The 14,016-nt window shown below is 43.9% G+C and overlaps 1 protein-coding gene across 3 annotated transcripts in view; it reads right to left on the bottom strand.

Annotated features, from left to right (window-relative positions):
• Window positions 1–14,016, bottom strand: part of GRB7 (growth factor receptor bound protein 7) — a 245,445-nt gene that overhangs the window by 33,969 nt on the left and 197,460 nt on the right. For all 3 annotated transcript variants that reach the window (XM_077459813.1, XM_077459815.1, XM_077459814.1), the window contains 3 exons: window positions 12,943–13,053; window positions 9,319–9,417; window positions 2,638–2,712 (listed from right to left, as the gene is read on the bottom strand). In XM_077459813.1, the coding sequence (XP_077315939.1) occupies window positions 2,638–2,712; window positions 9,319–9,417; window positions 12,943–13,053 (285 nt within the window). The remainder of the gene's footprint in view (window positions 1–2,637; window positions 2,713–9,318; window positions 9,418–12,942; window positions 13,054–14,016) is intronic.

Below are 14,016 nucleotides of genomic sequence, written 5' to 3'. Positions count from 1 at the left end.
AATTATAAATTGTCATTGAATTGGACGTTTTTCTAAATAGCAAATGGCAAATAAGGATAACTAGTTTTATTAAATCCCGAGATTATCCTTATCGAATGGCTGTGCTTGGCATTCAAGGTTGCAAAGAAAGGCCTGCAGTATTTTCCTGCCAAAAAACGGTTTACTAATTAGTGTTATTAAAGGAGTCGTACACTCTTACACAAAAGCTACATTATATGTTATCTGCTGACAAAATTGTGTCACCTGCTGAAAAGGACAGCAATTCCAGCACAAAAGACCTAGAATTAAAGTGTTCTCCTATAGATAGTTCACTTTATTCACTGCACAGTCCTGATGAAGGTATTAACCCATAGAGGACTTTATTACAGTACAGGGCTATCTGAATAGGTTATTAGACATTACCTGATATACCATTGATTCTCAAAATGGAATTCCAGGCTATAACTACCTAATCTTAAAAATCCTCCCTCCCCTCCTAACATGCTGACTAACCTGTGTAAGAAAGATGTATATACTCCAGTCTGGTCCCATGATCCCCTGTGTCAAGCAAGGGAGAGGAGAGAGCACTCAAAAATGATTGGGCTCCAACGGCCCATCTGTTGTCAGTGCTTCATCTTCTCCCCTGCAGCCACTGTTGGCTGACACAAGGGAGATGGGGGGAAGAATTTTTAAGAATAATTAAATATAGCCGGGAATTCCAATATAATGTTGTTTAGGTGATTTTATAGCATATTTATTTGTTAATTGTTATACTTTAAGACCATGTGCTAATTTAAGAAGCTAAGGCCCCCCTACGGATATGCAAATGAACCAGTCAGACTAGGTTTATGAACTAAGCAGAGCAAGCTCTTTACAGGATATGATCAGAGCCATCTTAATAGTATCATGGGCCCCTGGGCAAAGTAATGCACTGGGGCCCCTACAAGCCTTCCCCAATTTACGTACCTACTCTAAAAAATGACAGTATAACTAGTTGATAGATTTGAGCTTATATTTCCTAGTACTTTCCTTGTACTAACCCTAAAATTGTTTTTAAAACAATAAGAAAACATGCCATAAATCAAACACTAATCAACACAACTACCCAAACGAAAAAAGTTTTGAAGAACAAAAATTTCACCCAATATTCACAATATGTTGTTATACCAGTGGCAAGACTACCAGGGTCACAAAAGGTCGCACTTACGACTAGGCCCTGACGTTCTGCCTCTGTCAGGCGTCTCTCTCATACAGCCCAGAGCCTGGACTGACAGTTCCCCCTCTACTCTCGCATAGATGGGAAAGGAGAAAGCCAAACTGCTCCTTCTCCTCCCACCCCTCTCCTCCTGTGTGCACCACCGCGAGTGTGAATGATTAAATTCAGCTTCTTACCACAGTGCAGGCTCTGCGCTGTATAAGAGAGATACCCTTAGCTCAGAATCCTGCTGAGGAGGCACTAATGGGCACCGATATGCTGCATTGATGAGTACTGAAAGGCGGGTGGCACTGATGGGTGGCATTGATGAGCACTGATGGATGGCATTGATAAGCACTGATAGACAGCTTTGATGGGGCTGCACTGATAATCAGGGCAGTATAAACAATAATGGCTCTCCTTTCCTCACACAGACAAAGCGTGAGGAAAGGATTGCTGAAATAACTGGCAATTCTGTTTACATCTGATCAGTTGATCACATGGAAAAGGGCCACTATGATTAGTCCTTTACTGTGATCAGCTGTGTCCAAAGGATACAACAGTCACAGAGAGTGCTGGATATGTGTGCCCCAGGGGGCATGCGGGAAACAGGGTTCTGGGAGGATGTCCATGGATGCCCTCCCAGAACTGGAAGCCCGGGGGGTCAGGGGAGCCCTTCATGGCTTCTTGCCCTGGGGCCCTGAAGGTTCTAGTTACACCTCTGTGCTATACTATACAAATAAAAATGGCACAAAAGAATTACTATGCGTAATCAGTTAAGACAGGTGATACTGACAGTCCAGTAGAACTGGTGCCTGCTCAGCCCGACTCCCAAGCCCATCATTATCCGTGCAGTGCCAGTGTGCAGAGGCCAGACTGCAGACACATTCCTTCCTTCCAGCTAATCTCCACACTGCCGCAAGATCATTTATTGCAGGAGAACCGGCCCTGATGAGGCCCCATGCCTTCCTGGGACCCCCGGGCAGTGCCCAGGGGTGCCAGCTCAATAAGACGGTCATGGATATGATGCAAGAGGAAGTTAGAGGGAGGAAGGACTTTGAAATGGCATGTGGTCAGACAAAGGACAGAGTTGTTTTGAAAGACAAAGAGGCAAGACGTGTGCTGAAAAACTTCAGAGGAAAATGTTTGGTGCTGAAGGAGATACTTCATAATGGAAGTTGAGTAACTGTTTAGTTTACATATTGCATACCTATTATACATGCTGATTTTGTTAGAAAGGCTAATTGGCTTGTGCATGTTGTAGGCATATTTTGTACTATGAATTGAGTATCCTCCAGTTGTACGTGCAGCTTTTCTGTTTAGTTAAAGTATTAATACACTACAGAGGTCTAAACTTCCTTGGTTTGTACCACAAGAATCTTTAATAGACCAAAGCAAAACAATTGTACGTGCAGACACTGAGATCAGTCAATATTTCAAAAAGAAAAACCCTACCATATTACCTGTTTTTTGAGATCTGTCCAAGGCTGAGGACCGCGCTTGGAAATCTGGTAATTCTTGTAAAGCTGAGCCCCGTACTAAACAAAGAGAACAAAAAGGAATAAATGCTAATGTAATGACTGTGAAGCATAATGTTCAATATGAAGTAATCTATGCAACCAATCAAAGTATGCTGCTGCACTGATTCTAAACTAATAAAAGCTTAAAGGTCATTGGCAGAAATAGGTTATAGTTTATCACCGTTAAGAATTTATTTCCCAAAAAAATAAAATCTGCTGTGGCTTCTTCTACTTGCGGGAGAAGCAGCTTCAAACCACCTACTGTAGCTACCACTCTCTGACTCTTATGCCGCGTACACACGACTGGACTTTTTGATGGACTTGGTCTGGCGGACAATCCGACGGACTTTGCAGCTGAGGTCCGCCGGACTTTCAAACGAACGGCCACACACGATCACTCCAAAAGTCAGACAGATTCGAACGTGATGACGTAGAATAAGGAAGTTCATAGCCAGTAGCCAATAGCTGCCCTAGCGTCAGTTTTAGTCCGTCAGACTAGCACACAGACGAACGGATTGTCCGCTAAAAGCCGAGTCCGGCAAGCAAATTTGAATCCAGTCTTATTTCTAGGTCCGCCGGACTTTTGGGAAGAAAAAGTCCACTGGAGCCCACACACGATCGAATTGTCTGACAGACTCTGGTCCACCGGAAAGTCTGATCGTGTGCACGCGGCATTACAGGTACTTACAGTATATAGCACCGTACATTTATGCAGAGATTTACATATATATTGTACATTAACATCAGTCCCTGTCCTCAAGGAGCTTACAAACTGAGGTCCCTAACTCACATTCATACATACAGAGGATATAGAAAATAATCACCCCCTTAAAAATAATCACATTTTGTTGCTTTGCAGCCTGAAATGAAGACAGACACAGTTTTTATTTTATCCAGATGTATTTACTAGTGCAAGCTACTGTATAACATCCAAGTGATAAATATAACACCAAAATGTCAAAAATAAAAGAATGAAAAACAGAATCATGGAGTTGTAAAAAGGATCACCCCCTTATGTCAGTACTTTGTTGAGCCACCTTTTGCTTTAATTACAGCCTTTAGTCTGTCGGGATATGTCTCTACTAACTTTTCACATCTAAACTTAATATTTGCCCACTCTTCTTTGCAGAGTCCAGTTAAATGTGATGGTGACAGTTTGTAGACTGCAGTCTTCAAATCATTCCACAGATTTTCAATGGGGTTTAAGTCTAGGCTCTGACTAAGACATGCAAGGGCATTCACCTTTTTCTCCTTCAACCTCTGTGTGGTGATTTTTGCTGTTTTGGGTCATTGTTTTGGTTTTTTTTCTACTAAAGCTGGAGAGTGCAATATCTGGTGCAGCTCTGCATAGAAACCAAACAGCTTCCAGGTTTTATTGCCAAAGCTTAATTGAACAAGCGGAAGTCAGAAGCTGATTGGCTCCCATGCACAGCTGCACCAGATTCTCCGTGCACCAGTTTTAGTAAATCTCCCCTATTGTCATATTGGAAAGTAAACCTTCTTCCCATTGACAACTTTCTGGCGGAGGGCAGCAGATTTTCATTAAGAATTAGATAGTATTTTGCCCCGTCCATTTTCCTTCTATCCTGACAAGTGCTCCAGTCCCTGCTGAAGAGAATTTACACCAGACATATCATTTGGTGGTGAGGCCAAATAATTACATTTTAGTCCTTTTTCCACGTGGCCTCAGAATTTTCAAGGTGCGTTTAAGGTGGTCAGATGAGACTAAAATAGATTTTTTTGACCTCAACACCAAATGATGTCTGGTGGAGATCCAATACTTTCAGCCATACAGCAGCTGCCAGCACGCTCCATACAACAAAATTTGCATGCAATCACATTTAGCTGCTGTTTGGGTATTCTGAAAGCCCCGCAGGACATTTGTCTATCGGCACTGTTTAATGCGACTGTAGGAATCTGTTACATTTCTTTTGTTAAGCCTGCAGGCAGCAAAGGAGAGTGGTCGAGAATGCACATGCATGAATAATAACAGCTTCACTGTACTAGTCCAGTGAGGGTGCTAGATACCATTGAGTGAGCACGTGTACTGTGTGGAAGAGCAATGAATCATCATCAAATTTTGAGTTAGGGTTGAACATTCCTTTGTGGAAACTATTCAGAAGGCTTTCAGAGACAACGCAATCAGTGCAGCACAAATATCTGTGTCAAATCACTTCAAAGATGTTGAAAGCAATCAAGGTTCTAGAAAGCTAGTATCAAACGTGTGATAGCAAAATTCATTCCATGGCTTCTGATACCTATATCCTATGTACAATGTTTCTTTACACAGGACAGAGCCCTATTTAATCTACAGTATCTCACAAAAGTGAGTACACCCCTCACATTTTTGTAAATATTTTATTACATCTTTTCATGTGACAGCACTGAAGAAATTACACTCTGCTACAATGTAAAGTAGTGAGTGTACAGCTTGTATAACAGTGTAAATTTGATGTCCCCTCAAAATAACTCAACACACAGCCATTAATGTCTAAACCGCTTGCAACAAAAGTGAGTAAACCCCTATGTGAAAATGTCCAAATTGGGCGCAATTAGCCATTTTCCCTCCCCGGTGTCACGTGACTCGTTAGTGTTACAAGGTCTCAGGTGTGAAAGGGGAGGCAGGCATGTTAAATTTGATGTTATCGCTCTCACTCTCTCCTACTGAAAGTAGGGCATTCTTGATGTGTTTTGCGGTTCTTATTTTACCACTGCATATAGAGGGTTGTTAAGCAGGGGGCCGGGAAGTCATCTGGTTCCCCGCTGAAAGCTGAATGTTAAAAAAAAAAAAATTGCCGGCAAAAGAATTAATGAAAAAAGGACCCCAGGTCCATACCAGGCCCTTTGGATTTAGTGTAGATTCAGAGGGAGCCCCACACCAAAATTAAAAAAGGCGTTGGGTCCCCCCCCAAAATCCATACCAGACCCTTATCCGAGCATGACGCCCGGAAGTTCAGGAAAGGGAGGGGACGAGTGAGTGCGCTCTCCCCTCCTGAACCATACCAGCCCACATGCCCCCAACATGGAGGGATGGGTGCTTTGGGGCAGGAGGGGCTCTGCGCCCCCCCCCACCCCAAAGCACCGCACCCCAAGGTTGATGAGGACAAGGGCCTCTTCCTGACAACCCTAACCAGGGGTTGTTGGGGTCTGTGGGCAAGGGGCTTATCGGAATCTGGAAGCCCCTTTAACAAGGGGACCCCTAGATCCCGGTCCCCCACCCTATGTGAATGGGTATCGGGTACATTGAACCCTACCTATTCACCAAAAAAGCAGCGAAAGTTAAAAAAAACACAAGAGTCAGTTTTTGACACTTCCTTTATTAGTAAAATAGCTCTGAGCCGCCGTCTCTCCAAGTGCCCTCGTCTTCTTCTGCCACCGGTTTCTCCCCCAGCTGTCATCTCCTGGTTAGCTATGAGTAAGAGCTAATTTCAGCGTGAAACGCGTCAGCATTCCCTGTTCTACATTCCCTCTGCTGCTGTAATTTGTATGATGTGAAGGTTTTTTTTTTGGTGGAAACAATAAAGGCACAACCTATTTTACCTGATCCGGAGTGCGGCTATCCAGAGTTTTTTCGGTTTCTTCACCTGTCATCTCCTGGTGCCGTGCTCATCCTCCTTGCGTTGCCGCCTTCTTCCTCGCCGCTGCTGGTTACCTGCTAAAAAACAAAAAAAAACTAGCCTTGTCGCAAAGCTTTCTTCCTCCATTGTAGGCATGGGGTTTGGCCATCCAATGACATCACAAAGCCCGCCCCTTGTGACGTCACAAGGGACAGGCTCTCCGGGCGATGTCATTTGATGGCCACACCCCATGCCTTTTATAAGAGGTGCTGGACAGCAGGGAACATAACAACGGAAGAAGACAGCTTTGTGACAAGACCAGCTTCTTTTTTTTTTTTTTGCGGGTAACCAGCGGCAGCGAGGATGAAGAAGGAGGTGTTGACGAGGAAGAAAACGACACCAGAAGATAACAGCTCAGGGAGAAAACATTGGTGGAAGAAGACAAGGGCACCGGAGGGACGGCGGCTCACAGCTATTTTACTAATAAATTGTCAAAAACGCTCTCGTCTTTTTTTTAGCTTTCACTGCTTTTTTGGTGAATGGGTAGGGGTAGGATGTAACCGATACCCATTCAAATAGGGTGGTGGGCCGGGATCTGGGGTTCTTCTTGGTAAAGGGGGCTTCCAGATTCCTATAAGCTCCCCCGCCAGCAGACCCCGACAACCACCGGCTAGGGTTGTCAGGAAGAGGCCCTTGTTCTTATCAACATGGGGGCAAGGTGCTTTGGGGTGGGGGGGCGCAGAGCCCCAAAGCAAACATTCTCCCCATGTTGAGGGCATGCGACCTGGTATGGTTCAGAAGGGGGGTGCTCGCTCATGCCCTCCCTTTCCTGACCTGCCGAGCAGCATGCTCAGATAATGGTCTGGTATGGATTTTGGGGGGGGGGGGGGGGGTGGGCATGCCATTTTTTTTTTGGCGTGGGGGGTTCCCTCTGATTCCATACTAGACCCGAAGGGCCTGGTATGGACCTGGGGGGAAATCCCACACCGTTTTTTTCCCATGAATTATTATATTTTTAAATTCAGGTTTCAGCGGGAACCCCGCTGACAGCTGATGACATAGAGATGTACTGAGTTGCAGTCAACAACAAGAGTGGGTAGGGTGGGTAGGGTCAGACACTTTACATCAGAACATAAAACAGGTAAGGTTTCTACTCATTTAACATGGATGGAAAAGGCGACAGTGTAGGTTACAATATTAGGCTTATATTGAATCAAGCAAGTTTCACTTTACATAAAGAACAACATTTACACTCACTGGCCATTTTATATAGTCTATCACCTCTTCAATCTACCATGAATGCCGCTGCCAGACTCATCTACCTTACCAATCGCTCTGTGTCTGCTACTCCTCTCTGTCAATCCCTCCACTGGCTTCCACTCAGCCAAATAATTCAATTCAAAATACTAACAACTACATACAAAGCCTTCCACAACTCTGCCCCCAGCTACATTACTAGCCTAGTCTCTAAATACCAACCTACTCGTTCTCTTCGTTCCTCTCAAGACCTCCTGCTCTGTAGCTCCCTCATCACCTTCTCCCATACTCGCCTCCAGGACTTTTCCAAAGCCTCTCCAATCCTATGGAATGCCCTACCCCAATCTGTCCGCCTATCTCCTACTTTATTAGCTTTTAGACGATCCCTGAAAACACTTCTCTTCAGAGAAACCTACCCCACCCACACCTAACTGTATTTTCATTTTCTCCATCAGCTCATCCCCCATAGTTATTACCTTTTTGTTTCAACTTGACCCTCCCTTCTAGATTGTAAGCTCTAACGAGCAGGGCCCTCTGATCCCTCCTGTATTGATTTGTATTGCAAGTGTACTGTCTGCCCTCTTATTGTAAAGCGCTGCGCAAACTGTTGGCGCTATATAAATCCTGAATAATAATAATAATTTTATTAGGTACACCTGTTCAATTGCTTGGTAACACAAATTGCTAATCAGCCAATCACATGGCAGCAACTCAGTGCATTTAGTCATCTACACGTGGTAAAGACCACTGGCTGAAGTTCAAACCAAGCAAAAGAATGGGGAAGAAAGGGGATTTAAGTGACTTTGAACGTGGCATGGTTTTTGGTGCCAGATGGGCTGGCAAGAATATTTCAAAAACTGCTGATTTACTGAGATTTTCACCCACAACCATCTCTAGGGTTTACAGAGAATGGTCCGAAAAAGAGAAAAAATATCCTTTGAACTGCAGTTGTGTGGACGAAAAGGTCAGAGGAGAATGGGTAGACTGGTTCAACAGTAACGCAAATAACCATTTGTTACAACCAAGGTATGCAGAATACCATCCGACTACATCGGGTGCCACTCCTGTCAGCTAAGAATAGGAAACTGAGGCTACAATTTGTACAGGTTTACCAAAATTGGGCAATAGAAGATTGGAAAAACATTGCCTGGTCTGATGAGTCTCAATTTCAGCTGTGACATTCAGATGGTAGGGTCAGAATTTGGTGTAAACAACATGAAAGCATGGATCCATCCTGCCTTGTATCAACGGTTCAGGCTGGTGGTGTGATGGTGTGGGGGATATATTCTTGGCACACTTTGGGCCCCTTAGTACCAATTGAACATCGTTTAAACACCACGGCCTACCTGAGTATTGTTGATGACCATGTCCATCCCTTTATGACTACAGTGTACCCATCTTCCGATGGTTCCTTCCAGTCGGATAATGCACCATGTCACAAAGCTCTAATCATCTCACCACTGGTTTCTTAAACATAACAATGAGGTCACTGTACTCCGATGACCTCCACAGTCACCAGATCTCCATCCAATAGAGCACCTTTGGGATGTGGTGGAACAGGAGTTTCACATCATGGCTGTGCAGCTGAAAAATCTGCAGCAACTGCGTGATGCTATATTGTCACTATGGACCAAAATCTCGAAGGCAGTTCTGAAGGCAAGAGGGGTTCAAACCCACCACTAACAAGATGTACCTGATAAACTGGCCAGTGATTGTATATAATGTGCAAATCCTATAAGCCTGCAACCTTTCATTGGCTGGTATAGTTAATAATTTATAGAAAAGAGAACTCTGCTTCGTTCCAGCTTACCTTAAACAGTCGAATAGCAGTAAGCCAACATGTGCGAGATTGCTCGTCCTCACTGCACAAGATTTTCAGCCCTTTTGTGCCACTCCGCATCTTGTATGGCTGGAAAAGAGGCAGCAAGATTTATAAGTCATAAAATAAGAAATTTTATATGGAGGCCTAGTTACAGGAGTTGTTTTTAAGGGGTTTGCTTGACATACAATGGTACAGTAGGGAGTAACTTTTGCCTAGCAATAAGGATCATTTAAGCAGAGGGAAACGGATCACATAAGATAATGCAAGTAGAAGGCCAGTATTTGCAAGTGCATTGGGGGTTTATAAATTTGCCACTATTTTATTAGTTCAGGTTGTTTGTGCAACTGGCATCACAATATTCCTACACAAGCAGTGACAATGGTCCTGGGGCCCATAGAAAGCTTTGGGCCATTCTGCAATACCTTCTGCTGTAGGGGCATGGGAGTGCCCAGTGTATTCCTGGGTTTGGCCACAAAGTGTTGTCAGAGTTAGCTGTGATGCCGCGTACACACGATCGGAATTTTGGTCTGAAAAAGGTCTGATGGTTTTCCCGATGGAATTCCGCTCAAGCTGTCTTGCCTACACACGGTCACACCAAATTCCGTCCGTGAACCAAGCAGTGACGTACAACACGACGGGACTAGAAAAAGGAAGTTCAATACCCAGTAGCCAATAGCTTCCATCTCATAGTTGAATCTGAGCATGTGTGAGTTTTTGCCCGTTGGAATTGCATACACACGATCAGAATTTCCAATAGAAAGTTTTTCCGTCTGGAAAATTGAGAACATGCTCTCAAATTTTTGCTGGCAGGAATTCGGCCAGCTAAATTCCGATGGAGCATACACACGGCCGCATTTTACGAAGAAAAGATCTCATCGGTCTTTTGCTGGCCAAAAATCCGATCATGTGTACGCGGCATTGGAGTAGGTTGAGGGACCCCCTTGAAATGAGAAGGCGGTATAGTCTGCAAGATAGTTGCTAGAGGCCTTCAGATTATCAGTGGATGTGACAGCTCTGCCAATGCCAGTGTGGAGCATCTTGGGAAGTAAGGCTCAGATGTATATAATCTTGGCAGGAGCCTGCCTAGGATCAAATAATCTGTAAGGGAAGGAAAGTTTCAGAACTATTGGGACTACACAAATCCCCCTCAAAAGTTATAACTCAGCTCTCCTCTCACTTATGCTATCTTTATTGTGTGCAGCCTTAGAAATGTGTCCTCACTTTTGGGATGACTGAGAGAATGTGAATGTATATTGACTCCAATCAGTAAACCGTTAAAAGCCTTTCTTTGTTTGGACTCTTCCTTCTCCTAGCCTCAAGATGTGAATGTTCTCTGGAAATAGACAGTACTGGGTGAGGCTGTTATTGGGGTCCATTGCCATAAGGCCTGAAGCAGGTACGGAACAGACTACTTGGAGGGTGCTGATTAGGCCAGGCTGGAAGGCTCCCAAGATGTGCATTATTGGCATGTTGCAAGGGTACCCTGGGGAGAGTCTCATGTCCATAGTACTCTGGTAGGTCTATGGAACCATTCTAAAGCCTCATACACACAATCGGATTTTCCAAGGGGAAATCTGTGACGACAGGCGGTTGGAGGAAAATCCAACTGTGTGTACGCTCCATCGGACAATTTTTGGCCAACTTTCTGTGGACAAATGTTGGATAGCATGTTTTAAAATTTTCCGCAAACAAATGTCTGTTGAATTTTCCCAGCGTGTGTACACAAGTCTGTTGGACAAAAGTCCAAAGTACAAACATGCATGCTCGGAAGCAAGGACGAGCCAGAAACGGTCGGTCTTGTAAACTAGCATTCGTAATGGAGAATTAACATTCGTGTCATGCCAAATTATGAAATCTCGAAATCGAGCGCATATTCCCTTCTTCTTTAATGGAATAATAATGAAGCTGCTTTGCTGATGGAGTTATTGCAAACAAATTTTCCAAGGCTTTTTTTTTCTAGTGATATCAAGAATAATATTATTATTATTATAACACCATTATTCCCTAGTTTTTAAGATCAAAGATACAACTATGTTAATGTCCCATGTCAATTGTCAGGAAGGATGTACTGGAAATGGAGCGAGTACAAAGAAGGGCAACTAAGCTAATAAAGGGTCTGGAGGATATTAGTTATGAAGGAAGGTTACGAGCACTGAATTTATTCCCTCTGGAGAAGAGACGCTTGAGAGGGGATATGATTTCAATATACAAATACCGTACTGGTGACCCCACAATAGGGATAAAACTTTTTCGCAAAAGGGAGTTTAACAAGACTCGTGGCCACTCATTAAAATTTGAAGAAAAGAGGTTTAACCTTAAACTACGTAGAGGGTTCTTTACTGTAAGAGCAGCAAGGATGTGGAATTCCCTTCCACAGGCGGTGGTCTCAGCGAGAGGCATTGATAGTTTCAAGAAACTATTAGATAAGTACCTGAATGACCACAATATACAGGGATATACAATGAAATACTGACATATAATCACACGCATAGGTTGGACTTGATGGACTTGTGTCTTTTTTCAACCACACCTACTATGTAACTATAAATTTTACCTTGTATTTTTTTAAATGTAACTGCCTACTCCCAAACTGTCATTTGAAGTAAAACACATAGCCAAGTATTATTCTCCACAATTTTTTTTATTGTGCATTAAAAAAAGAAAACAAATACAATTAGACATGTATCTGCCAATAGCGCTTAACCAAAAAGTGCATTCTATGCCTCCAAAAATATAGAAAATATACCAAATCAAATCATTATTCAACCAAAAAAATAATGTCAAAGCAATAACTCCAAGGGCAATAATAAATAACACGTTATCTCCTCTGATTCCGCAACATGACTGGTTGACAAACGGCCGTTCGGAAACAAACTGAAAAACGCGAAATGAAAAGTGCAAAATGAAAAATGCAAATCAACACTTACCAAATTTCTACTAACACGAAATTAGCAGAAGGAGCCCAAAGGGTGGCACTAAAGAGCTGAAAAACAACGTAGTACGTCACTATGTTCGTAATTGTTGGCCAACAATTGTGTGGCCATGTGTAAGCAAGACAAGTTTGGGCCAACACCCTTCGGACAAAATTCCACGGTTTTGTTGGCCAACAATCCGATGGTGTGTGTGAAGTTGGAGGACATGCAGCCTAGTAGATGGCTTGTATTTCCTTACACTGCTTTCTCCTGTATAAACTTGTTTCCTCACTTTCAGTCATCTCGTTATTTCAGGTCCCTAATTTCCACTGTGAGTATGGAATGCTGGCATGGAGAACTGGTCTTATCTAATGTCCCAATCTCTCTCGCAATCTTGGCCTATAGAACAAGCTGCTGTCCAGGGAAACTGGTACTATTTCTTTCGTACTCTAATTCCCCCAGGGTTTACATGCCAAGATTTCATAAGTGAGTGGTTAGAGACCAGAAGATCTCACCAAAGCGATAAGAGAACAGCTAGACCAGTCAGTGTCGGAGCCAAACCAGCGGGCAGAGGTTGATCAGTAGCCAGTCATTTCACTTTGCTTCATAACCAAGCAGAAGATAAAGAGTGATGTTTAAAAAGAGAGCAAATGCACTCTAAAAAGAGAAATGCTTTGTGGGTGCTTTATATTGAACGTACCTTTAAACAGAAGCCAAACTCAGTGGGCGCGCTGTAGAGCTTCTTGCCTTGCGTCAGGCAGTAGGCATTGGATTCATTCACATCAGCAAAATACTGCAAGTGCCGAGGATCCTGAAGGGTAATAATGTGTTGTCAATATATCTATTCCTTAAATAATTTCTACTAAGAACTATTCACATTCAATTTGTCACTTAAAGCGGTTGTATACTCGATTTTTAAACTTTTACCTACAGGAAAGCCTATAATAAGGCTTACCTGTAGGTAAAAAAAAAAATCTCCTAAACCTGTACGGTTTAGGAGATATCCCCCTCGGTATGCGCCGCTGACTGCAGCGGCGCATGCGCACAAGGGGATTCTCGGCCTGAAAATCCGGCAGTGGCCGGTGTCTTGTCAAATAGCGTCCTCCATCAGATAGTGTCCCCTGTGTACTGCGCATGCGCAGTACACAGGAACACAGATTCCGAAAATTGCCGAGGATGAACGGCGCCTGCGCCGTGAGTCCAGGTTCTATCCCCACTATCCAAGGAGTTAGAATAAAAAAGAGCCGAGCGCAGCGAGGCCGAGCCCGAAGCGTGGCGAGCGAAGCCCTCTAAAATTCACAACCCTATGTCCGCTTGGATGGTGGGGCTACCACCTCCACTCAGGGCGCAGGCGCCGTTCAGCTTCGGTGATTTTCCGAAGCTTCGTCTGCTCCGTACTGCGCATGCGCAGTACGGAGTGGACACTATGTGATGCCCGGACTCTATACGCCAGAACACCGGCGGCCGGAATGAAATCTCCCGCGCGCATGTGCGGGAGTGACGATATCGCGGCTCCGGCCACTCACAGCGCCGGAGCCGCGATACCCGGAAGAACCGCCGAGGGAGCATGTCAGCTCCCTCGGCATGGATCGGGCCAGATGTCGGGGCCTCGTTCTAAGGTAAGTATTTCATAATGAGCTAGTATGCGGTGCATACTAGCTAAATTATGCCTTTTGCTTTGCAGGTTTAAAAAAAAAAAAAAATGTGCAGGTTTACTACCGCTTTAAGACAGTAACCCATGTAGCCCAGTACAAAATGTGTCTTCCCTTTTTGT

This window comes from Lithobates pipiens, unplaced genomic scaffold (genome assembly GCF_037356315.1).
Source record: "Lithobates pipiens isolate NorthernLeopardFrog02 unplaced genomic scaffold, aLitPip1_a1.2 Scaffold_28, whole genome shotgun sequence".
Classification (NCBI taxonomy): domain Eukaryota; kingdom Metazoa; phylum Chordata; class Amphibia; order Anura; family Ranidae; genus Lithobates; species Lithobates pipiens.
The sequence above is the reverse complement of the archived record's forward strand: the minus strand, read 5'-3'. Positions and strand labels throughout refer to the sequence as shown.